The 24,028-nt window shown below is 42.0% G+C and overlaps 1 protein-coding gene across 14 annotated transcripts in view; it reads right to left on the minus strand.

The window, feature by feature from the left end:
- The window catches only part of LOC131472356 (LIM and calponin homology domains-containing protein 1-like), a 76,518-nt gene that overhangs the window by 1,859 nt on the left and 50,631 nt on the right, over positions 1 to 24,028 (minus strand). For 3 of the 14 annotated variants that reach the window (XM_058649431.1, XM_058649445.1, XM_058649442.1), the window contains 22 exons: positions 19,781 to 20,039; positions 18,517 to 18,762; positions 16,632 to 16,997; positions 15,342 to 15,377; positions 13,310 to 13,436; positions 12,825 to 12,982; positions 11,803 to 12,286; positions 9,585 to 9,760; positions 9,380 to 9,545; positions 9,082 to 9,193; positions 8,834 to 8,937; positions 8,646 to 8,733; positions 7,899 to 7,973; positions 6,469 to 6,497; positions 5,681 to 5,794; positions 4,029 to 4,121; positions 3,735 to 3,899; positions 3,533 to 3,627; positions 3,174 to 3,329; positions 2,283 to 2,378; positions 1,328 to 1,436; positions 1 to 30 (listed from right to left, as the gene is read on the minus strand). The exon at positions 1 to 30 is cut by the window's left edge and continues 73 nt beyond it. In XM_058649431.1, the coding sequence (XP_058505414.1) occupies positions 1 to 30; positions 1,328 to 1,436; positions 2,283 to 2,378; positions 3,174 to 3,329; positions 3,533 to 3,627; positions 3,735 to 3,899; positions 4,029 to 4,121; positions 5,681 to 5,794; positions 6,469 to 6,497; positions 7,899 to 7,973; positions 8,646 to 8,733; positions 8,834 to 8,937; positions 9,082 to 9,193; positions 9,380 to 9,545; positions 9,585 to 9,760; positions 11,803 to 12,286; positions 12,825 to 12,982; positions 13,310 to 13,436; positions 15,342 to 15,377; positions 16,632 to 16,997; positions 18,517 to 18,762; positions 19,781 to 20,039 (3,284 nt within the window). The remainder of the gene's footprint in view (positions 31 to 1,327; positions 1,437 to 2,282; positions 2,379 to 3,173; positions 3,330 to 3,532; positions 3,628 to 3,734; positions 3,900 to 4,028; positions 4,122 to 5,680; positions 5,795 to 6,468; positions 6,498 to 7,898; positions 7,974 to 8,645; positions 8,734 to 8,833; positions 8,938 to 9,081; positions 9,194 to 9,379; positions 9,546 to 9,584; positions 9,761 to 11,802; positions 12,287 to 12,824; positions 12,983 to 13,309; positions 13,437 to 15,341; positions 15,378 to 16,631; positions 16,998 to 18,516; positions 18,763 to 19,780; positions 20,040 to 24,028) is intronic. The other 11 variants (XM_058649432.1, XM_058649433.1, XM_058649434.1 and 8 more) reach the window with 11 other exon arrangements.

The raw sequence follows: 24,028 nt of genomic DNA on the forward strand, positions 1-24,028 counted from the left end.
GTCGCCCAACTGTCCCTTACACACCCCACACTGAAGACACAGAAACAGAGGTTTTAATATTAATAATTCATTATTCACGTGTTACTGCAGGTACATCTTTATTTTTAACAAAAAAAGTAAGGATAAATCTTCAATTTTACACACAGGGTTCTATGTTTATTTATTTACCATTAAGGTTTCATATAATCTAGTCTTGTTCTTAAGTGCACTGTAAAACTGTACCGTGTTATGTTGTTTCAAGTAAAAGTCACATCTGTCATATTTATACATATTTAGTGCTCTGTTAAATCATACCATCAAAGGGTGAGCTTTTATGATCTATAATGAGCATCTGCATCGGTCAAAATCACTGGATCTGATATGAGAAAAAAGAAAATCCAATGAAAAAAAAAAAAGTCATGTGAGCTAAAAGTGTCGCTTATTTTAAGATAAAAGAAGAAAAAGCAAAACAGATGCGTTTCATTTTGTATAATTCTCACATCAGCACCAGACGATAACTCAAGGCTGTGATATCAGTGTCTGTATCAGACATGAACATGTGATCATCTAGAAGCAACAGCAGCAGCAGCAGGAGGAGGAAGCAGATTATTTATTACTGTTTTAATCATTGATCCTATCGCGGGGGATCTTTGTGTTTACAAAACATTCTGCTGATACTAATGTGGTGCCGATATTATGATGCATCCTCAGACTCAACTTTTGACATATGAACATTCTTATATGGACGTTTTAATGTAGCTCTAATACAGTTATTCCAAAAATGTGGGCTACAGCCCTCTGCTGGCCTGTGTAGGTACTACAGGAGGCGGTGTCATAAAATTAACCAACGTAAAGGTTTTAAATGATCAGTTTTGTAATTGAGGTTTGAATAACCATAAAATATTCATTATTTATATTAAAACAAGTTTTGTTTTTTTACGTTAAATTTATAGAACTGGTTTGTTTTGTATTATATGTTTGGAAAAAACAAGTTAAACTTGTAAATTGTGCATTAACACCTTCAGAATGAAGTCAATTCAATGAGTGGAAACGTTATTTTCCACCTGTTATGACATAAAACAAGGCCAAAGCATTCATTCACATTTAAGAACGACTGCTCTGATAAATGATGATAAAATCACATTTCTGATAAAGTCAGAAAGAGTCCATGTGAGAAGAGAGCAGGAAAAGAGTGAATGCTCCTCCCCTCACATTGTCCTCCTCCTCCTCCTCCTGCTGCTGCTGCTGCTGCTACTAACACGTGACTCAAGCAGCCTCTCAACAGTGGAACGTCTGGAAAATGTCTGAACCCGATTGTCAAGAGTTCATTTTAGTTGTTGTCACTCACCTTAAAGCATTGAATGTGGAAGTAGAGGCTGAGAGTTTCTATGATCATCGCGGCACCTTTTCCTAACGGCTGCCCACAGCTGGAGCAAAGCTTCTTCCCACTGACAGACCTGCAGAGGAAGCACACACACACACACACACACACACACACACAGTGAATAGTTAGAGTAAAGCATGTGTTTGTATTGCAGCATATGATGAACACAATAACAATCCAGCTGATACTGATGACCTTCATTTTGAAAGCCCTTCACACCATCACACTTTCAGTGGATGATCACTAATTCAATCACAAATATTTACAAAAGAACTTTTACCAGAAATACTCGGATGTTTAGAGGCTTTACACATAAACACCAAGTTAATAAAACTTTGAGGATTATTCGAGAAATTGCAGTTTATCATAATAAATCACCTTTACTTCATATTCTGTATCGTTTATACAACAGAGGTGTTTTGCTCAAGTCAACACATTTTGTGTAAATGATTTATTATTAACTAAATTTAATTTAAGAAAAAAAATCTGACAATAAAACCTGGCAACAGAAATCTGCCACCGACTTCCAAAGATCAGTTTCACTCGATCTTAACTAAAAATCAATAAATAATCTACTATCTTTGTTCATCAGTTTAAAATGGTTTAAAAGCCTCTTGATGTTGTTTGTAACGCTCTGATGTGATGTCAACTAGCTGATGAAGATCAAATAATCTTTTAATACTTTTAAATTTGTAGCTTTTATTCTAACGTATTGTTCTTATGTAGATGAGGGAGATTAGAAACCAAATAAAAAAGTAAAATAAACTCCATGAAGGTTGGTGTTTACTGTGGTGCATGTTATGATACGAGTGGAGAGCAAAGCAGAAAATGACAGTGCAGAAATGAGGAGCCGCCTCCTCCTCCTCCTCCTCCTCCTCCTCCTCTCTTGTTTCCCTGTGGACTGTTTGTGATGCAGTACCTGTTCGGTGATGGAGGCAGTGAGTCTGCAGTGGGTGGACATGCTGCAGGAGGCTTTGATGAGCTGCGGCTCATGTTATTATCAACGGGACCAGCCCTGGAAATGGATAGCAACATGCAACATGATGATGATGATGATGGTGGTGGTGACTCATACATACAGAGACACAATTGGCTGCTGGGAGTCGAGACGTGAACCAATCAGAGCCACCGGTGAACTCAGAGATCGACTGAAAATCTAATCTCACTTTATTCTTTTACAATCTCGTCTTTCTCACCATTTATTATACGAGTTAGGTTTCAAACACTGTTTTCCACTGTTGTGGAGCAGAGTCACTTCATACTGTGATTGTGGACAATGAGGGAGAACTACATGGACGAGATGCCACCTGCTGGCCAAACAAGGAAAGTGACGTTATCTGCACCAAGGAGAATTTCTTTGTTTAGTTGCGTCTGTCAGCAGCATCACTCTAAAACTACTGAACAGATTCTTTTTTGAAATCATTTGAATTCACGGAGGTTTGGGTAGTGACGCAAAGAAAATCCTGCTAATTATGAAATATAATTTACAGTAAAATGGCAAAGAATTTCATGCATGCAATGAGTACAACAATATAACTTAAGACTCCTTCACTTTAAGTCTAATATTTACTATAATTAATGACATAATTACACAGACGGAGACTGACAAACTAAGAGTTTCAGTGCAGGGTCTGAGCCGCAGTGTTTTTACTGTCATTAATGGCAGTTTGTCAGTAAATTACACACTGTTTATTTGTAAAAGTAAGCTCATATCTGATAAATAAGAGGGACTGATTTTAAAATGGCTGATGACTCCTCTTCCTCACTCACACAAACACACACACACACACACACACACACACACACACACCTCCTCTCTCCTGCAGGCCGGCCGGCCTTGTTGCCGTCCGCCGTCAGATCTGGATGTTTCTTCACAGGAGTGGAGGGCTTCATGTGAGGAGCTTTTTGGCCGTTGTGCAGACTGTGAGCGAGTGTTTCCTGCTGACTGCTGCTCTGACTCACTAAGCTGAGGAGAGACAATGAGTCTGTCGTCATTAATCAGCTGTAAAATACAAACAAACATCAAACACCGTGAATTTCCCGTCTTTGACACACTTCACTAACTAGTTCCTCGTGAGTGTGGGAGTGTCTCTTCGCTGTTCTTCACTGTGGATCAGAACGTGTTGTGAAAAATGCAACATTGACTGATTCAGTGCAGAGTTCGCCAACCTTCTGCCTGTTTTCATGCTGTCATCAGCTGTGCTGATGTCACTGGTTCTGTCGTTCTCCCTCCGTCTCCCCTCCACGCTCTCCACACTCGCCCTCTGCACCAGGCAACGAGACACAGGTGAGAGTTAGACGAACTTACAGAGAATCATGACGATCATGGACGTAACAAAAGGAAGTGTAGGAAAACTGAGCAGTTATTCACCGACTGCCTCTCCAGCAGTTCCTGTTTGCGTTCCCAGTCGGCCAGAGAGCGGACGATGGTGTCGTGGGGCTCGGCGGTGGACGAGAGCTCGCCGCGGCTGGGGGACGGCAGAGCCGAGGAGCGAGGAGTGAGAGGCGCCACGGTCTCCTCCAGTATCCTACGCTCCTGTTTGATGGGAAACACATGTGTGACTTAACAATGTCTATCAAGTTAGTCGTTTCATTTCATCGAGCTTTACTTGTAAGTCAAAAAACTCATGTGTTGTACATTAATGCTGCAAACACACACACACACCTCCTCATGGTACTTCCTCTCCTCCTCCGCCACCTCCCTTTGTGCTTTCTCCCACTCTTCCTTCAGTTTCTCCTGCTCGCGCCGGTACTTCTCCTGTTACCATGGCGACAGACACATGACATGCAGCCAGAGCCTCAACAGGCAGGAAGGAAAACTAAACTGCCTGCAGGTGGATGTTTATCAGAGATGATCCGCAGATTTTACAAGGCTGCAATCCCACAACCAGACTACATCAGATGGATGAGAGATGCTTTTAATGTGTTATCTGAGTATAAAGTCAGTACAAAGGCTCATGGTTTCTCTGTTATTGCTAAACACAAATGCTTACTGGGGATAAAAAGCAAACAAACACGACAAGAAGCAGGCGAAAGGCTGAGAACATGCAGAGACTGCTGGGCACAGGGTTCCAACACAACTTACAACCTTTACATTAACTTTAGGTGGTTACTTCATAGAATAAAGGGCATTTGGCACTTATGAGATTTGTTTTTCTTTCTCCACAGTTGTGTGTGTGAACCCCGAAAAGAGGACAAAAGATAAATATCAAGATAAAATCAAAGATAAATGAATTAAAGTGAAAGTAGCACTGGCAGGACAGATGACAGAGCAAGCACAGAGACAGCGTGTTGTAAACCAGGGAACAAGAACATTAATGCACCAGACATTCATCCATTCTAGTGCATCTCATTTCAAACAGTCAACTGCAACCACTTCTCCCCATCACTGCTCTGCTCCGAGTGCATTTATCAAGACGCTGCAGAGGGGCCGAGTTTGTCATAAATGGATCCAGTAAGTGCTTTGGACCTGAGATGCACCTCTGATTGGCTGAGGAGGGAGAGGGTGATTTGGGCAACAGCAACAACAGCAGCAGCAGCGACATGGGACAGAATCCTCATCTGTGTGTGTGTGTTTGCATCTGATGGGGAGAAAAAAAAAAGGTTCTTCCACTGCACAACATTCCCCTCTAGTGGTCAAAGTGTGCACTGGAGTAGCTGGGATGTGTCTTCAGGGGAGGATGTGCTCAACAAAGACACATATGGAGGCAAGCTTTACAAGAAAGCAATGAATAGTTAGAGTAAGATGAGCAGCAGGTCAGCGACTGCTACACAGAAGCTTGGTGTTTTAAATTCTCTGCAATCAGAGGATTTTTAAGATGTTTGCAGTTGCAGTTTAAAAGACATCATCAGTAAATGCACATGTTAAATCTATGTAAACTGAAAAGTTCAAGACCATCATAAAAAATCTATTTCATCTCTTTTTCAGAGTGAAATATAATCAGTGAAAACAGAAAGTTGCTCCATGTTGGACTTTAAAAAGAGCGAGAACTACGGTAAAGAGTATTACTGTAATGTGTCATGTGACTCAGCCTAGTGTGTTTTCATAATAAACCCAGCACTGTAAAAATACTCTTACACTCAGTTCCAAGTGTGCGCTGCCAAATCATTTGCTGTTGATTTCATTACGACGTTGATTATTAAGCCAATTATCTTTAGTTGCTACGATGCGATGCAGTCAAATCAAAAGTCACTTCAGCATCAAATCCTCACAGTGCTGGTGCCTTGCTCTACCCATTGTGCTCCACAGGGAGTCGAACGCGCAACCTTGCAGCAGTCTCATGCGCCATGCTTCACCCTCTGAGGTGAACTGTGTACCTGCAGCATGCGCTCCTGCTCTTGCTGCCACCTTTCCTGACGCTTTCGCTCCTCATCCGGGTCCCAAGACCAGCGGTCGGCCCGCCTGGTCTGAGGCAACACCGGCACTGACACCTGATAACACCCCCGAGACACACACACACACACAGAAACACACACACACACATATACACATGCACACAATAAAACACACACACCGCTCAGAAATAAACATGCACATGTTCACACACACACACACACACACAGGAAAAGAAGAAGAGAAGAGAGGAGACAGGAATAGTTGGTCTACCACAACAGCACAACTCCAATTCTAGCCAAACGACTCCTACTAAGAAGAGAGCAGACAGACAGAGAGAGAGAGAGACAGAGAGACAGACAGAGAGAGAGAGATGAGCTCTAATGAAAACAGAAGCAGTTTCGGCCGCCGTCGTCGTTCATGCTACATCGACAGCTCTGTGATGACGTCGGCCCTGAATCTGTGACTCTGACTATCTTTGAGACAAGATTATAGGGAGTGTTTCTAAAATAAGAGTTTGTGCTTAAAACTCTTGCAAAGCCCCTTAAAACGTTTACCTGTAGGGTCATAGAATTACATTGTTTGTCCAGTTAAAGTAAAGTGTATCGGTGAAGTTGCATGTTGCAGATAAATTCACAAAAATGTGGTGGTCCAAAATCATGTCAGCTCCTGATCATTGAATCATTTAAACACACTGGACTTTCAAGTATTGAAGTTTCAGTAACAACGCAGGAGAAGTGAGACATTTTAATCGAGAAATGATTTTACTCACGCTTCCACGGCGTTCCTTTTCCACCTCTCCTGTAAAGTAAACGATAAGACACAGTATCAGTAAAAATATGATTTAACAGAGACTTGTATTCAGATAAGGGCAAATATTCTGGGAGAATGAAATGCTGAGTTGTGGTTTGAGAACCTGAGGAAAGATGAAGAGAGGACGAAACAGAGCAGACGAGGACAAACACAACCAGTCCACCAGAAGCAGTCATTTACGTAGCCGTCTTTTGTCCTTTTATCTACTAAACTGTAGTTTAAATTGTAACTTTTCTTCTGATCAAGTCCAGTATATGTATGTGGATTTCTGGCTTTTTCAGGCCAGTATATTCTGGCTTTTGGTAGAAAGGCAACACATATGAAGCATGTTGATCATACAGTTGATGACAAGTTAAAGAGATCATACAGTTTTATCACTTTTTCATGTCCAGTATCATCAATAAGATCTATTCATACTGATATCAGTCCAATAAAGTAATTTTACACCTTGTAAGTATGAAGCTGTTAACAACAGGAGATGATGCTGATGCATTTACCATCTAACCCACAGCAGCTCACAACATGACTCAGCTAAAATGCAGTTTGTTTGTTTTTGGATTGGATTGTTTGTATTTTTATCTGCCCAACATCCGAGCCAGTGATTTTTACTAGTATCAGACTGATACCAATATTAATTATCGTGCTGAAATTTAGATTTCTTATCCATCTGTGTGAAGATTTCTGATTAAACTGATACTAAAACAAATGAAATCAAAGCTAGGGTTGGTAATTTTTTGCTGAAACAAATACAGGTCTGAACACACACTTATTTTTCAGGAGCAGAGCTTTGATTCCTTCTCTCCTCTCAACTGTTCTTCCACACTCACGCCCACAGACAGACAGTCAGACAGACACACATACAGTCAGACTCACTAAAAACCTACAGAGATTCAGTCGGGTGTTTATTTGATTGTAGACCGGCTCCCTCTGTAGACCATTATTACCAACCTTAGCTTTAATGATTTAATGCCAGTTTTGAAGGTTCAGTGTGTAACATTTAAGAGGCTTTATTGGTGGGAATCAAACACACAACTAGTGTATAATTGATTTAAAATAATAATTATTTCTTATTTTGTAACATCAGTTTAGTCAAAGGTCTTGGTTGGAAGTGAAGCTTAGTGCACAAACAAAGAACAACATCCGTTTTGGTTTGTGAAGGCCACCGTACTTCCCTGATGTGTGTGGGAAAAGGCAGGGGTCACTAATTCTTACACACTGGACCTTTAAAGTCACACATATATCTCTATAAGAACACCTGAGATCATTCTTTTAATGATATTTAGAGAAATGAGTCGAGGACAAAGTGGACAAAGACGTGACTGAGGTGCTGCTGTGTGCATCTGCACGGGGACGTAAACAGAAGCTCCACCGATGAGCGAGAGGTTTTACCTGGTGGAGCGAAGAACTCGCAGCGTAACTTAGGGTTGCTGGTTGCCAACGGCGACCTGACAGTGTTTGCAAGCTCTAAGGCGAAATAAAAAAAAAATAAAATATGCAAGTGAGGGCAAAAGAGAGAGCGGGACGGAAGGGAGGGAGGAAAGAAAGGGGGAAGGAAGTGATGATTGAAAGAATTAGAGAGGTCCATCAGACTGAGGTCAATCACTTTTTAGGTTGTTTATCTTAAATCTACCTGCTGTTCTTGTATTTACATTGTTTTTGTGTACTGATGTAGTTGTTGTACTTGTGGACAAACCCTTGTGTGTATGTGTTGATGATCCTGGGTCATTAGACTCATTTGATCATTTTATTCTTGTTTGTTTAAATATTTGTTAGCCTCTTGAAAACAAGACAGTACATTTTTGGTTGTTCATACTCTTATTAGTATAAGAAATAAGAGTTTCAGAGTGACAGTGCTGGCCTAAGGGATGTCAACTGGTTCACTAGATGATTCATTCATCTAGTGACAAGTCAAAATCGACTTTAGACACGATCCAAACATTTGCAAAGATAAGACTTTACTGTGAAAATGTCTAAAGTGTCAATTTAAGGGACATACAATGTGAAGTCAATTGTCAAAATAAGTTAAAAAAAACTAAACAAAACAGCAAAAAGAAAATACAAAAGAGAGAAAGAAGCGAGGGGGTGCATGGAAAAGAAGCTGCTGCTTTAGTATTAGAACATGAATACTTCACTGACCTGCTGTGATCTCCTGTGACGGCTGAGAAGCAGCTGAGCTGAGCTCACTCTCTCTTTTCTGCGACTCCTGGGAACTGAGGAAACTCGCCTGCACGGAGGTTCACAGATTAAATGCATGTGTGTTTTTCTTCCTTCATGATGATGTTGGATGTGTTCACTTCATTCTTGTGTTCTTCAGGCAGCCTCACCTGTGACGTTACAGGCGGATTCTGTGGTGCGTCGACCCCCGACTGGACGAGACTGCAGTTGTTCTGAGCTGAAGGTTCAACTTTTCCTTCTTCCTGTTTGGCTTCTGAAAACACACACACACACACACACACACACACACACACACACACACAAGACAATCGTATCATTCATGAAGCAATTTCTTCATCTGTAAAAGGTTGTAGTTTCTACAGGTTACCAGAAGGTGTCAGTATACTGAGCTTCAGACCTGTATGTGGAGCTGGGTGAGCTGCAACATCAGAGTTGTTCTCTTGTGGAGCTGCTGCTGCTGCTGCCTGGTTTCCAGCCTTCCAAAAGCTCTCCTGTGGCTTCTGCAGTTCCTATATGGGCCACAGAATCATTATAAATTTAATAACCAAAGCAAACTGTTAATTCCCCTCAAAGATAAACATATCAAATGCTAAGAGTTACATAAAAACACAAGGTAAAGTGACAATCCTATGTTTTCCATGTTCTCCTTCTAAAATAAGCTATTACAATGCTTTATTATAAGTGTTAATCCTGACCGCTGGAAGTGAGGTTGGCCGACTGAGTGGCGATGACTGCTCGGTGCCTCTCCGCTCTTGGAGATCCTCAGAAACCTCTTCAGTTCCACCTTGTGCCTCTTTGGCCTTTGCCAACAGTGGACTTCCTCCTGTTGGTGACACAAGTGGACTGTGGTGTGCAGGAGACGCTGCTGCTGCTGCTGCTGCTGCTGCTGCTGCTGCTGCTGCTGCTGCTGCTGCTGCTGCTGCTGCTGCTGCTGAAGAGGACGTGTCGACAGTGCTGTTGTTGGTGTAAGAAGGAGACGCCTCGAAATGAGGAGGAGATTCTCGTCCTCGGCGCTCGGGTGAAGCGGGAACGCTGTTGCCTCCTACGTTGCCGTTGACCCGAAGGAAACCGTCTGCCTGTAGATCACAGGAGGATGTTGGTTTTGTTTTAGTCTTTCACAGTTTAAAGCAAGTCAATGCAACTATTTCACCTTAAAGAACAGCTTCAGACTCATTCAGATGCTTCCTTAACTTGTAATAAAACTGTTTTGCTATGAAGCATATATGGCCAGGTATGAGCACTGACTGTACTTCAGTCATTAAACACAATTCAGTCTAAAAATCAGCATGTATCTTTAACATTTAATGAGAAAATCTCTTCTGTTCTGTTGCACCAAACCTTTAAAACCTGTAAAGATTTGGAACACACGGTTTTGCTGTGTTTCAGTTCAGTTAGAATCAGTGACATTGATTTTGATTGAGGTTTTATTTTCTGCTCATGCAAAAACCAGCTCTCACTAAGTAGTAAATTACTATTTGTGCCTACAGAGGGCGCTGCTGTTCAGCAAAACTACACCGTGTTGCATTAGGAGTTCCAGAACAGGAAGTAACCCAATCTCATACACACATAATGACTTTTTGTCATTTCTTTGATAGTTTTGTACAAAATCTATTTACTTACATTAGAAATGTGTTTGTGAATTGAAGGATATTTTAACAGCTTTACACATATTGCAAAGTACCAATAACAATGTCTGTAAAACAACAGACAAGTTAAAATCATGTATCTCATTTTATAAAAATAATAATGGTTAAAACAAATAACATAAAAATATGTATTTACTTTAAAGGAATAACTGCTAAATCCACAAAACTGACAACAGTATGTCTTAATAAGTGTTAATACACAGTTGGCTGTATCGTATATATGCTGTGTCCACATCATCATTCATTGTGATTGTCAAACAGTCGGCATTTCAGAGCCAGAGCTCTCATTCATGGTCATTACCAGCCTCTCGTCCCTGTTTGTTATTTGCTATTCATCGGGCTCACAGTAGCTCACAGCAGCTCACAGCAGCACACAGCAGCACACAGCAGCACACAGCAGCTCACTGGCCCCTGAGACAAAGACGCACTACTGTATATGTGAGGAGTTCCTATAGTGAGCGGTAACTTAAGACACACTGGTGGAGTCGGGGTGAAAGCAGCCTCTCAGTCTGCTCCCCCCCTCTCATCCTAACCCTCGCTGCCTGTGTGGGCCCCGCTTTGTCTGCTGGGAGCCCACTTCACATTGAGAGGTTCCTACTTGTCAACTTCTTAAGTCAATAGGGAACAGAGGGCTCCATTCAAAGCCGGGCTCCGCTCAGACTCCCGACAAGACATTCCAGAACATCGCCGTGCTGTTTGGTCTGATAATAACCCGCCCCTCCCTCTCCACTGCAACAAAACATGAGATCTCATTATGAATATTTCCATTTGGGATTTTTTCTCCAGAAGAAAAAAGGAAACGGATTCTTTCGCGAGCACTTAATTGAAAGATTACGCGAAGGGAAGTCTCATGTTTTCCAGAGAAATCCGTTGGCTCGTCACTATGGCGGCTCAGTGGCATTCTAATGTAAATGCCAAGAGAGATGAAGGGGGATTTACCCATCAGCCCTGCGAGGAGAGGAGGCCAACCAATGCTGGGAAGTATCCTTAAGCAAAGTGGTCAAGGCCTCAGTCATGCCTTAGACAACTGTTTAACTTAACTTAAAAGGATAAGTTTATTCTCATAAACCTGAACAAAGAATCTCTGGCAACACTTAACTGTTCTGTAATTATATTTTATAATATATAAGGAGATAATATCACAGTAATACCACATTATTTCTAACGTAATAGCTTGATAATGAGACAAGATGTTTTATATTATATAACTTTATATTATTGCCGTATTACAAATAAAATATTATCATTCTGTTCCTTCATTAATACTGTACTGTAATGTTAAGTGCTATTGAAACCCTGCAGGATAATTTTAGACATTTTTAAAGTAGGTCACATTTCACCATGACAACCGGGCATCTGACAAGGAACTGACCCACATGGTGTAAAAAAGTTGTTTCAATCTAAAAACCACACACAGTTTCATTGTTAATGTGAGGAGGAGGTGATTCCACAGTGTTCACAGTCACACTCACCTTGTTGGCCCTCGACTCAGCCGCTCTGGCTCCGGGCTCAAAGTAAGGCTTGGGTGTCAGCAGAGGCACCGGTCTGGGCGACAGAGCAGAGTGCGTGGACGGCGGCTCAGACGAGCGGGAGCGGATCTGGGGCCGCTGGTGCGAGGACGAGTCTTTTGGAAACTCCTCGATTCGCGCCTCCAGCGTGGACGTGAACTTTGGAGCCGGAGCGGACTGCTGGCGCAGGAACCTCAGCGGGCCATTGGGGTCCTCGTCAAAGGGGTCGGGGGTCGTTGGGGAGGCGGAGAGGGAGAGAGGGAAGGGCGAGCCGGGGAAGGAGGGGTCGGCGGAGATGCTGCGATCCAAGAGCTTTGGCAGCTGCAGGCGCTCCAGGACGGCGTCGCTGATGGAGAAGCGTTGGGCATAACGGTGGAGGATGGCCGACGCCTCCTCTGGGGTTCTGGCTCTTCTGTAGGCGTCACGCAGCTCCTCCTCACGACGCTCTCTGGTGACACGAGGAGAGAGGGAACAGGGGGGGGATAAAGATTGGTCTTTTTGTTCCTCGCATAACTGTCCTACAGTTCGCTTGACGGGATTTAAACTTCACCCGTGACTTACTGAGGGCACCAGAGTGTGCAAGAGAACAGGTCCAAGTACTGCAGTAGTTACAGCTGATGTCAGTGATGTCATACTTAGACAAACCAGTTCATTGCTGCTGTTTGTATTCTCGTCCCTCGAAGGCTTTTATTCACCAACAAACTGCCTCAACAAGGAGAGAGGACCGCCTGTTGCTCTTGACTGAATAACGTTTATGGAATAAGGAAAAATAAAAGGACTTCAATCTATTATTAAACTAGATTATAGCAAAGATTGTATAATTCAAGTTCCTGTTTCACTCCCCCCTGTGGGAGACCTACTTAATTAAACTCCATGAGGAGTCGCTGTCACCTGCTACTAAGAATTAGGCTGTGTATCGAGTTCTCTTCCATGACAAAGACCTACTTTTCGCTCTGCACTCGGTGTCTTAGCAGAACTGCACTTACTTGTCCTGCACGATCTCTCTGTACGTCTTGATGCTTCTCCTCCTCTGCGAGATACAGGTGTCTCCAGTCAACAGCTGCTCCATCATCTTCCTCTCCTCCTCCTTCTTGATCAGATCCTGAGAAACACTCCTCCTCCGATTTTTCCACTTCGCCAGGTCCTGGACACAGACGAGCACATTGAAGCAAACGCATCGAGAGATACAGAAGAAAACACAAGCGAGACAGGACGGTGGAGTTGTGGCGCGAGAGCTGTAAAAACAGCTGTGGCACAAGTGAACTGATTTAGGTTGTGCAAGTGGAGCACGGTAAGATCATTTTTCACCCTTTGGGCATCAAAAAAGAATAAAACTGATGAACTGCAGAGGGAAGGAATATGTTGTGCAGATAAAACATGATTTTAAAAGTTCTCTCACAGCAGAAAAGAAGCAAAAAAAATTAATAAAAACACACAGATGAAACAAATAAGACAAATCTGAGACACTTACATCCTGCCAGTGATCCTCCTCTTCCTTCATCTTGGTGTACTGATTGTGCATCAGCGCATGACGCACCTGATTATGGGGCTGCGTGATGGTCTCCTCTTCACCACGCATGTCGATCATACTCACACTCCTGAGGAGGAGGAGGCAGAGAGAGAGAGAGAATATGAATGATGACAAACCTGAGTCACTTCTAAGAACAAGGCGTAATTATTATTTTAAAGATGATTCTATCGCTGCTCGTCATTCTATGATAAATGCAGCAAAGTTTGTTTGTGTGTCTGACATTTATAATTGCACACAGTTCTGTGGATGCAGACAAAAACTGTGACACAATCATTCTCTAAGACGCCGAAGGTTAAGTTACCGTCAGAAGCAGCACTGATGATTCACACGTTTGCAAAGATTTCCTTTTGTAAAACATTATGATATGAAAATAATAATTAACAAAAACATACTTTGAAAGCAGAAATCAGTTCAGTGAAGTGTGCGGTTAAAAAGAAGAAATGAAAACTGTGCACGTTAAAAGATAAACTCATGCTCATCCATCACATCCCAATCTTCTGCTCCTGCACACAAATCAAACAGGACTAAGTTATTTTTTGTGTCATATTTTAAAGTGCAGAGCAGGTAACAATCTGAACTGTTTTCATAGTGGAAAAAGCAACAGTTACAGAATGTTTACATTGATCATGTTTTTAGTTGTTAAGTCAGTGACGTTACAGCATTCATTACAGACAAGACACTGACGTTAGAAACATGCAGCTCAACTGATTAGATTTCTTTCATGGTCAGATTCAGAAAAAAAATATGCAAAAATTCAAACACAAAAAAAAAAGATTGTACTACGGCAATGTTTTACAGTACGGAAGAGGATAAGGGTCACAGGGAAAAAAAATATTCCAACCTCTTCCATATTACAGCAATAATCCAAGATTAGCCAAACAAAGACTACAGTCTGATAAATACACTACAATGCAAACAGCGTTTTCTGACATTAATCTGAATATTCTATCCCAAAATAAGCAAAAAGAGCAATACAATCTAAAGTTGCATTACATACAGTAAATAAAATGTAAAAAAAATAAAAATAAAGATAACTCATGTAAACATAATCTGAATGTATTTTCCCAAATTAAGCACAATATTCACATTATTGGTGTATTGAACGTTGGAAATTCAATACTCAACAAAACCCTGCTCCTCTACATTGTACCCTCGCATGCCTGCGAGTCGTCTGCGAGTATGTATTTCATTAGCGATGGGAAGTGGGGAGGGCAGCGGAAATGGTCGTGTTAGGTGAAACATGCAGCAGCTGGCAGAAGCACTAATGTGATGTCGCAGCAGCAGTTTAGTCATTTCCTCTCCGCAGCCACCGCTGCAGGCACCGAGTAAATCTGAGAGGAAAAGAGCGGCGTCCTATCAGTTTCTTTCAAAGTGTCTCGTTACAACACTTCAGATGGAGCGGAGAGATTGGGGACATGAAAGCAGAGTGACAGACGTGCTCCTCGACTCAGGTTAATTTGCTTATTATATGATACGCACGACGGAGTATTAGGGCCACATTGAGGAAAAACTTTAATCTCATAAATTAAGACTTTATTCTCGAAGTCTGAATTTTTTTCCCCCTCAATGTAGCGCTAATACTCCGTCGTATATGTGATATGTGATTCAAGTAGTAGAAAAAAAATCTATATGTAGATAGAATTCAGAGCTTTTTAAACATACTTACAACTTTTGACAAATATAATTGATCCTGACTCTTTTGATGGAGCTACAGCGCCAACTTAGAGCACTGATTTAATTCATTCTGACATTAAAGTGTTAAAGTGTTCTTAAAGAAAAACCCCAAAACACAACAACTCTCTTGTGTCAGCACGTAAAGTTTTGTCGGTCGTATCAAAAAAAGCTCTTTAAATGAATTCACCCATTAAGCAGATTTTTTTTTTTTGAATCAATAAAATCAAACGATTAACAGGTTTTGTTTTATAAGTGCAGTCAGTGCCAGACAGCCGCACGCCACTGACAGACAACTTACTGTGAATCGTCCGACACACTATCTGTGCGGCTGAATCTACGGAGAGCAGAGAGTTAGACAGAGAGACAGACAGAGAGAAAGACAGAGAGAGAAAGACAGACAGACAGAGAGACAGAGGTCACAAATAAACACAGAGACAAACGTACACACAGCCATGTGATATGATCTTTAGCCCATGATGCACGTCATGATATGATTTCAAATACGTGTAGTCAGTGTGGGGAGGCAAATTTCAGGGTCTCAAAGCAAGCACAAGGGGGCAGTCTTATCCAAAACACAGCTCTGACAGAGCAGAGGCCACATTTACTGCAGCACTGCATACAGAAACAAAACCCTGCTGCCATACAACAGATAAACATATATATATGCAATCATCTTAACTGGAGTAAAAAAAATAAAAGAAATAAGCACATGCATCTTTTATTAGACGGCACAAGAGCAACATCTGCTTCTGTGTGTGACCATCACACACACATGTGGGTTCAGGCCTGAACCCACATGTGTGTGTGATGTCTCTGTGATGTCACATGGGTGTGAAACAAAGTGTGGTCCATGGTTGGTCACCACATGAGAAGACGACGATTCAATTTGACTCAAGATGGCTGCCTTACAGTATTCTATATGATGAATTAAAGCTGCAGTAGGCAAACTGTGATTAGTCAAAGTCTCCCGTCACAGACAAAACTCATTAAAATGATTGTAGAATTACTTTGTATATTTGCCGTCTTAAAGAAAATGACCAACAACGGACCACTTTGCATTTATATGCATTTTAAAATGAGGAAGAATTCCAGCACTTTTTCTTTTTTTAAATATCTTGGTTCTCTTTAGATGAACTTTAATTGCGCATCAGTGGGAATTATTCTCCAACTAAGTCTCACGAAAACAAAGGTTTTCCATCCAAACCATGCATAGTTAATCACGTACATCCTTAAACCAAACTTTTTTTAATTTCTAAATGTCTTAAAAGCAAAATAAATAAATAGCAAGACAGTGGAGAAAATACATGTTTTCAGAGATTCCATGCATTTTTTTTTTTTTTACAATTAAAACAAACCATATGACTTTGCATTCATGTTAAAAGTCCCATGCAATCCTCAGATTAAGTCATCCGTGCTCGTAGGAACATTGCTGCTGCCATTGCTCAAGGTCACATGCTTGGATGGCTTATGCAAAGGAATCATGGGAAACATAAGAGTTTCCTCTCAGTTAAATGGTTGATTTGTTAAGATTTAGTTCAATGAGGCAACATTTCATTCAAATGTAGTGTAGCTGCTGGACGGGGCTCACGTTGCTGGAAGATCATTGTCCAACCACGACGTCCCTCCTTGTGGGTCGTCACTTTCACTCAGTGCCCTGCCCCTTCGTTTGCCCGTACTGGCTGTTTCTTTTGAAGTGGTTGCCATGGCAGCGGGCACTGAAAGCAGGTGGGAGGGACTCAGGGTGGCAATGCGTTTAGGAGAGGTCAGCAGTCGACACACCTGCTTCTCCACCTGGTCTACGTCTGCGACAGGTGGAGTGCCAGCGACTACCATCCTCACTCTAAACTCCTCCCTCTCTGGCGTCCCTCCCGACGCTGCCATGGCGTTTCCGTTTCCTGTCGGAGTTGTTGGCGAGCGGCGGAACAGTTCCTCTGAGCAGGAGCGAGCTGGACTGCTGTGGGGAGCAAAGCAAACTAAAAAACGTACTGCTGTGTGGTTATCATCAGCAATCATCAGAGAGCCTGTGGAGGAGTCTGCTCACAGCAGCAGAGACTGCATGTGAAAGGCAGAAAATCATGAAATTATCTTTTCTTTGTCAACCTGTGATGAACGGCTACTTTGTGTGAGGCTTATTATTGGAATGTGTGGTGGGGGAGCGAGAGACTGGCCAGCTGCCGACAGTTAAGGGGCAAGGCTTCTTTTTCAGCCTGCTCAGGGTCAGGAAAGGATGAAGGTCTCATTTCCTTACATCCTGAGGGTGGATCAGCCTATTCATGTTCCGTACTGTATGTGTGTGTGTGTGTGTGTGTGAAAGTGTTTGTTTGTGTGCGGATGTCTGAGCAGTTTTTGGCAGATATCGTGAGGGGGAAGAGGTCAAGTGCAAATAAAAAACGGGAAGTACAACACTATCAGTTGTGTTTCCGCGGTTACCGTTTGTTTTATTTCTTGATTTTGATTTTATCAGGTGGACTGAATGTTTCTTTTACTCGGCTAAATGTGTGGTCAGCTAATGAGCAATATTACCCGCAAATGTCATCAAGGTTTGCAGCTAATAAAAAGGGCTGGATTCACAGTAAGCTCCACTCTTCCATAAAAATAAACTGAAATAAACATCTCAGCATGTTTTCTCATGAAAACACATGAAACAGATTCACTGATGTAATAAAATCCTTTTTTTCCCTCATGCCTACACACAAATTCCACCCTAGTTTCCCTCCTGAACACGTTTGAGATTTTACAAGTATCCTCGAAATCCCACGTGTTCCTTGGCACACAGTTAAAAACAAGTCAGATCCCTTCACTGTATTGAAATGTTGACAATCCAGTCAATGTCGTTCACATCAGTGCCAGAAAAATGCTGGAAACTGCTGGAAAAGCTGCTGCGTGAGTGTAACAGCTCAATAACAGCACTGTGAATGAAACGTCTGCCTGAAAACACTGAAACACCGACACTGTTTTGAAGGAGAAACTCCACAATCACACATCCCACTGCATTTTGACAGATAATAACCCTCACTTTGTTGCCTGACCACTACACTAAAGGCCTGCTGGGGTAAGACCTTGTATAATAACAATGTGTTCCTCTTGCTAATTCCCTGTTATCCTGCTCGGGGTAAGAATAGAATAAAGTAATGATCTGGAAATGAAGGCACCAAAGAATAAAGAGAGGTCGCATGAAAACACCAGATGTGGAAATTAGAAATATTTTCTGCCAGATAATCAGTCCTGATGAAAAATATTCACACGGAAACTCAAGTGCGAGGTTCTGCCCCCTGAATTCTGCCTCAGAGACATCATCTGCTCCCTCTGCAGCCACAGAACATGTATAATATACGTCAACATTGTGATATATGAATTATACAAGCGTGAATGACATGTTTTGAATTAGAGAAACTACAGTATGAATGTTATATACCTATAGATCGTTGGTGTTTGGTTACAGGGGGGAAAATAGAAGAAGAGAAGGTAAAGACCTGTACTCAGATGTGACTGTCAGGTGAGTTACAGTCTCCGTGTGAGTCTCTGCACGGGGCTGGAGGAGGCTACAGTGCAGAGGCTCACTGCTCCTCCTGCTCGCTGTGGATGCAGTAAGCTCCCCTTCCTCCTCCTCCTCCTCCTCATCCTCTACTCTCTGATGGTCCACATGAATCTGTGTGTGGGGTTCAGGGGGCGGGGTGGAGTGTGGAGTTTGGGTATCTAGCCTAGGGTTGCCATTTGGACTGTTAGACCACATATTCACACAGAACACAACGGAGAGGACGGAATCACAGTGGATCGAGATTAGCAACGAGACAGTCACGTGACGCGGGAGAAACACACAGATGAGGTGATGGATGAGTGGGTTCACATGAGGTTAAAGGAGAAAGAAAATGGAGAATGAGGAAAACAATACACACAATATGAATTTACACCTGCATTTTGAATTTAACAACGGGGGAAATGAAAGATAAGCAACACTGTTTCCCTACTGTATATCCACCTACTCACAGCGCTCCTCCTGCTGTCCCTGAACACATTATCCAAACCACAAAACATTAGCCCATTTAAGTCCCAACTCTCCCGTAAACGAGTCACACCCGACAAACACAGCGCAAACACTGACGTCACAGCTGATCAAAGCAACATCATGGAAATCTGACACGTCCACAGGGAGTTTCACTGAAAAACCAAATGCTTCATATAGAATCCCAGTGCTCTTGCACACATGACATGCCGACCCGACGAATACCACAAAGACATTTAGGCTTTAATGTGTCTCATTTTTGTATATGTGGGGAATTTCACACTTTGGTTCAATCAGAGTCAGAAGCAAATGAAAATGCACACATGGCCTCCATCAGCCATGCCCTTCTCTACAGTGCTGGAAAGAAAAATAATCAAACGCTGACAGTTTTTATTCCAGACAGCTGCACCTTGAGAAAGTATATTAAAAAATGTGGGAAAACACAAAACTAAATAAATAAAGAGTCCTCGGATAGAAAGTTTGTCAACGTTCTAATGTATGTGTTCAAAGTGGAAACCCAGGAAGATTAGCTGTGCATTAGGGCGTTGCTAATGCTAAACCTGATAAATAAACTAATAGTCAATCTTATAAATCTTGGGTAGGGTTATCATTTCCACAAAAATGCACTTTAAACTAATTGAAATGTGTCATCAGAACAGTGGGGTTTAATGACCATCTAAATAACTACACTGACCTTGCTTTACATAATCATTTCTCATTGCAGTCTCACTCACCTGAGAGGTCTGTCTCCCCCTATAGGTGACGTGGCAGTACTCCAGCTCTTGCGTCCTCCGTCCTCTTTGTCGCTTTTCTTTTTGCGCAGCGGCGTGGGCATGTATCCACTCTGGTTGCTCTTGTTGGGGAGGTACTGGTTGAAGGGCATGGCGGTCCGCGGCTCGCTGACGGACGTCCGACGTGCCAGCATGTCGTCTTTGCGGAGGTCGGGCATCTTTCGGAGGTTGGGACCGTCGGATTCCGAGTCGCTGCCACGACCTGTTCGGAGGAGGAGGAGAAGAGGGGATGAAGCAGCTTATTAATTAATGGCGTGATGGAGATTTTAGTCTGCACAGCGCTGATGTGTCACTCTGTAGCTGATTTGATTGCAAGCTCAAGTGGAAGTGTTGGCTGAACCCTTTGACTCAAGTGACTGTACAGTTTACATAAGCTCTGTACATATTAGAGGTCGACTCGTACTGGATTTTTAAAGGATGATAGAACAATAGTTTGCAGCATGAAATAACCAGTAGCAGATTAATCAACAGAGGGAACAGCATCAGACATTTTAGAAATTTACAATAGTCATAAAAATATGAAAAGTGTTTCATACATTACAGCATTGACAAAAAAAAAGAGTATATTCCCATCCTCCAATGACTATGCAGCAGCAAGTGTTTGTTGAGTGGACTGCATGCTTGTTTGCAGAAATTATGACATTTCCAAGGGTCATTGAATGCATCTCAACATGCTCACATTACACACTCGCCCTCATGCATTGGATCATTTATAGATCCAACAGTGGTTTTGTTTCATAGAGTCTTTATGGAGTTTTTGTTATCAATCATTAGGAGAAATTCACTCACACACACACACACAGCCTTTAAATGAGCATAACTTACCCATAATTAGTACTACATGTGCTTCTAGCCAGATCATGCAGAGCGGTGACCTGCGTCTCCACATGACGGGTGGAGGCCATTGGCCGCTATCAGAGGCAGGTGTGCTGATGCCAAAACGTTGTATAACATCCTCTCAGAGGCGATTAATCGATCAGTGAGATGCAACTAATGATTAACTAAACACCTAGAACGAGTATGCCTCTGTGTGCCCTGACAAAAAGGTCCCAGACTAAAAGCTTATTAAATACACCTGCAATTTAAAAACATCAACGAGGTGACTGACGACCGATAAAGAAGCAGCAGTAGCAAGAACACAGGTTGATGATACGAAAAACATGAAAGCTTCCAGGTGAATGTGAATGGGCAGAAACTAACCCCAGTACACAGATTATATATACTATGCACGTAAAGCCAACAGAGTCTTTAATGTGTGCTAATGTTTTCTGAATGATAATGGCTTTTGAAAATGACCGCGATTCCCTTTTAAGACTCCCCGAGTGCAGAGAAGCATCTGAGTCATTATCAGAGAGACAGACACACACAAAAACAAAGAATGGACGGAGTAAAACAAAGACATTAAGACAATAAATACAAAAATAAACAGAGCAGAGAAACATGTGGTTGTAGTTGGGCAAAAACTTTGATTTCACTGAAATCCTACAGTCATCCCCAGGCTGTTACGTCACGCAGGTCTACTACAGGGTTATTAGACGTGGTGCATTCCAGTGGCTGAACATAAATCAACCCCAAACTGGTTGATGGCCTGTTTTTTTTTTGTGTTAGTCAAAGCATGCAACATAAATCATTAGTAAATGTGTATTGTGCGGCTCGCTCTGACTAAATTGTAGCCTGCAGTTCGGAAACAATTCACTTCGGATGCCACCGGGTCCGTCTGTGTTCGACTTTAAACACGTTGTTGGCACTTTAATGTCAGCGCAAACACCTGGCTCTGCAGACGTGCATCGCTCAAGGACTTTTCCTGCTTTTAAGTCTTAAATTCCTCTGTGAGATGCTGAGAGTATAGGGAAAGGAAGACGAGGTTCACAGAGTAGATTGCATGGTCATAATTCGCAGGAACAATCATTATCACCAAAATGTAGGCCTTTTTTAAAAAAAAATTCATTCTATTCCATATTCAGTAACATCAAAGTGAGGAAAACCGATACCTGCAGCTTTACCCAAGGTCTTCCCTGATGTTCCACACATGTGCTACTGGAATTCCCCTTCCCGCAGATGCACATGTACTCAATTTATGGCCAATAAATGTATGACTCAATTTCTATATTTTCCAACCAGATCAAACTAATAAAACTTTCCGCTGGTTTAGAAGAGACACATGTGGACGCGACCGGAGCTATAAGTGGAAATAAACGTCACATTTTCTCTTTTTCTATGAATAGAATTGAAAAAGAAAAAAAAAAGCCTTGAGGCTCAATTACGACTCTTTACCCATCAGTTGGAAACATGAGCGACTTTGCCATCGGAGTCCGTTCATCTTCAAACAACAACGCGACTACGAGGGGTGATCTACGTCTCATCGCACACATGGTAACACTGAGGTCTGCACTTTTATCGCGGGTCAGCTCTGTATACTGTACCGGAGCTTCAAAGGCTGTTATTTACATCGATAATCGTCAACATGCAGTCACGGTAAAGGACAAGTCAAAACCGTGGAGTCCACGTCAATATTCTTCAAAGTGACTGAGACGCTGGAGCAGAAACACAAATGAAGAGTGACAGCGATTCCCTTGGAATTTCTGAAAGTGAGGACACGTTTTAGGGTAAACTTTGGGTCTTATTCGTATAGAAATTCTTCTTCTTTTTTTTTTTTTAGCATATCATGAACCAAGATGCACTACTTTCTGATCTGGGGCTGCAGTGTAGCAGAGGTTTTAAGAAGCCCGGGTTAGTTTACATTCGTGTTGAATCAAAGACAGTCAGGCTTGTTAAAAAGTAACTTTTGAGAGCTGTTACTGGGGCTGACCTTTGCGGCTGGATGCTGCACTGTGATCTACAGCATCAGCACGGACCGGAGTCAAACACAAGCTGACGTCTGTTTGTTTGGGAGCAAAGCAATAGAAGATTTGGAGGAAGGAATTTACATGATGTGGGAAGCACCACAAACCTGGGGATAAAAGCACAGGGTAGATCTGACTGAGAGCTTTAAAGCAGACCCTGCTTTATCTATTTCAGTGTTTCTGCTGAGACTGACTTTTTAAAGTTGACATACTGCCTTGACCCAATTAACAAAATCATGATATATGATAAAAGCAAATGTGCTTATATTATAATAATTTACCTGCCATTTCAGTGAAAGCCCGCTACACTGTATAAGACTATAAAATCCATCTCAGTGCGATCACTACGGATATTCTTTCAAACAGTGGGTATCACTCAGGCAGGATTTTTACTATACAAGCACCAGAAGCACAAAGTGTCTTATTTATAAAAGAATCCATCTACAAAAAAAAGAACATCATCAATATTGAATTTCTTCCACAGATCAAATGTAACTTTTTTTCCTCTCTAATTGCTGTCAGAGGGAAGTCAGCTTACACGTCTGAATAGGGAAAGGGAATTCTGCCCGAGAGCCTGTTTGTGTGTATTTTAATAAATGGATACTCTTCCTCTGGGTGTATTCATGGTTCTCTGTGATTGGTTGATGAATGCATTGTGCTTTCCTCACTTCTCTCACCTGTGCCTCCAGGGTCTGATCTGAAACAACAATATGCAAACTGCAAAGATGGCTATAGGATTTCAGAAATATGATCAAGCGTGCAAATCTGAAACCGCTGAGGCAGAAATGTTGGTTTTGACTAACTAGCCTCTTTATTCTTCTAAACCAGTAACTTCTCTCTCCTCATTTTTTCATCAGTTTGCAATATCCTTCATTTGCCTCATGGAAACACAAGCTGCTTCACGACACGACTAATCAGCTGTGGTTTACACAGGTCGGTGGAGAGACCACAGTCGTTTCATTGGTTGCACAATAAGAGCAGGAGGTTTTCATTAACGCCTCGTTCCAGGTTTGAGTTCTTCTATCGAGGCTACCATGGAACTGATTTCACCCTTATTAACCTCTGAACATCAGTCAAAAACAAGCTTGATGTCCTTGTTTTAGATTCAGGGGATAACAAATGTTACTTCTACCATCTGACATCTACTTTATACTTTTGCTAATAGTCGTTTAGAGTCGTACACACAGTGCTTATGCAGAATAGTCATATATGTTTTGTTGTTTTTTTGCAATCAAACATCAACTTCCCCAACAACTGCTTTCTTTGTTGGACTGTTGACAGCAGCTCAGGCTTCAGATAACAGAAGCTTTCTTTGTACTTCCCCTCAAACAAAACAAAAATGCTCTTG

Source organism: Solea solea, chromosome 14 (assembly GCF_958295425.1).
Source record: "Solea solea chromosome 14, fSolSol10.1, whole genome shotgun sequence".
NCBI classification, from domain to species: Eukaryota; Metazoa; Chordata; class Actinopteri; order Pleuronectiformes; family Soleidae; genus Solea; species Solea solea.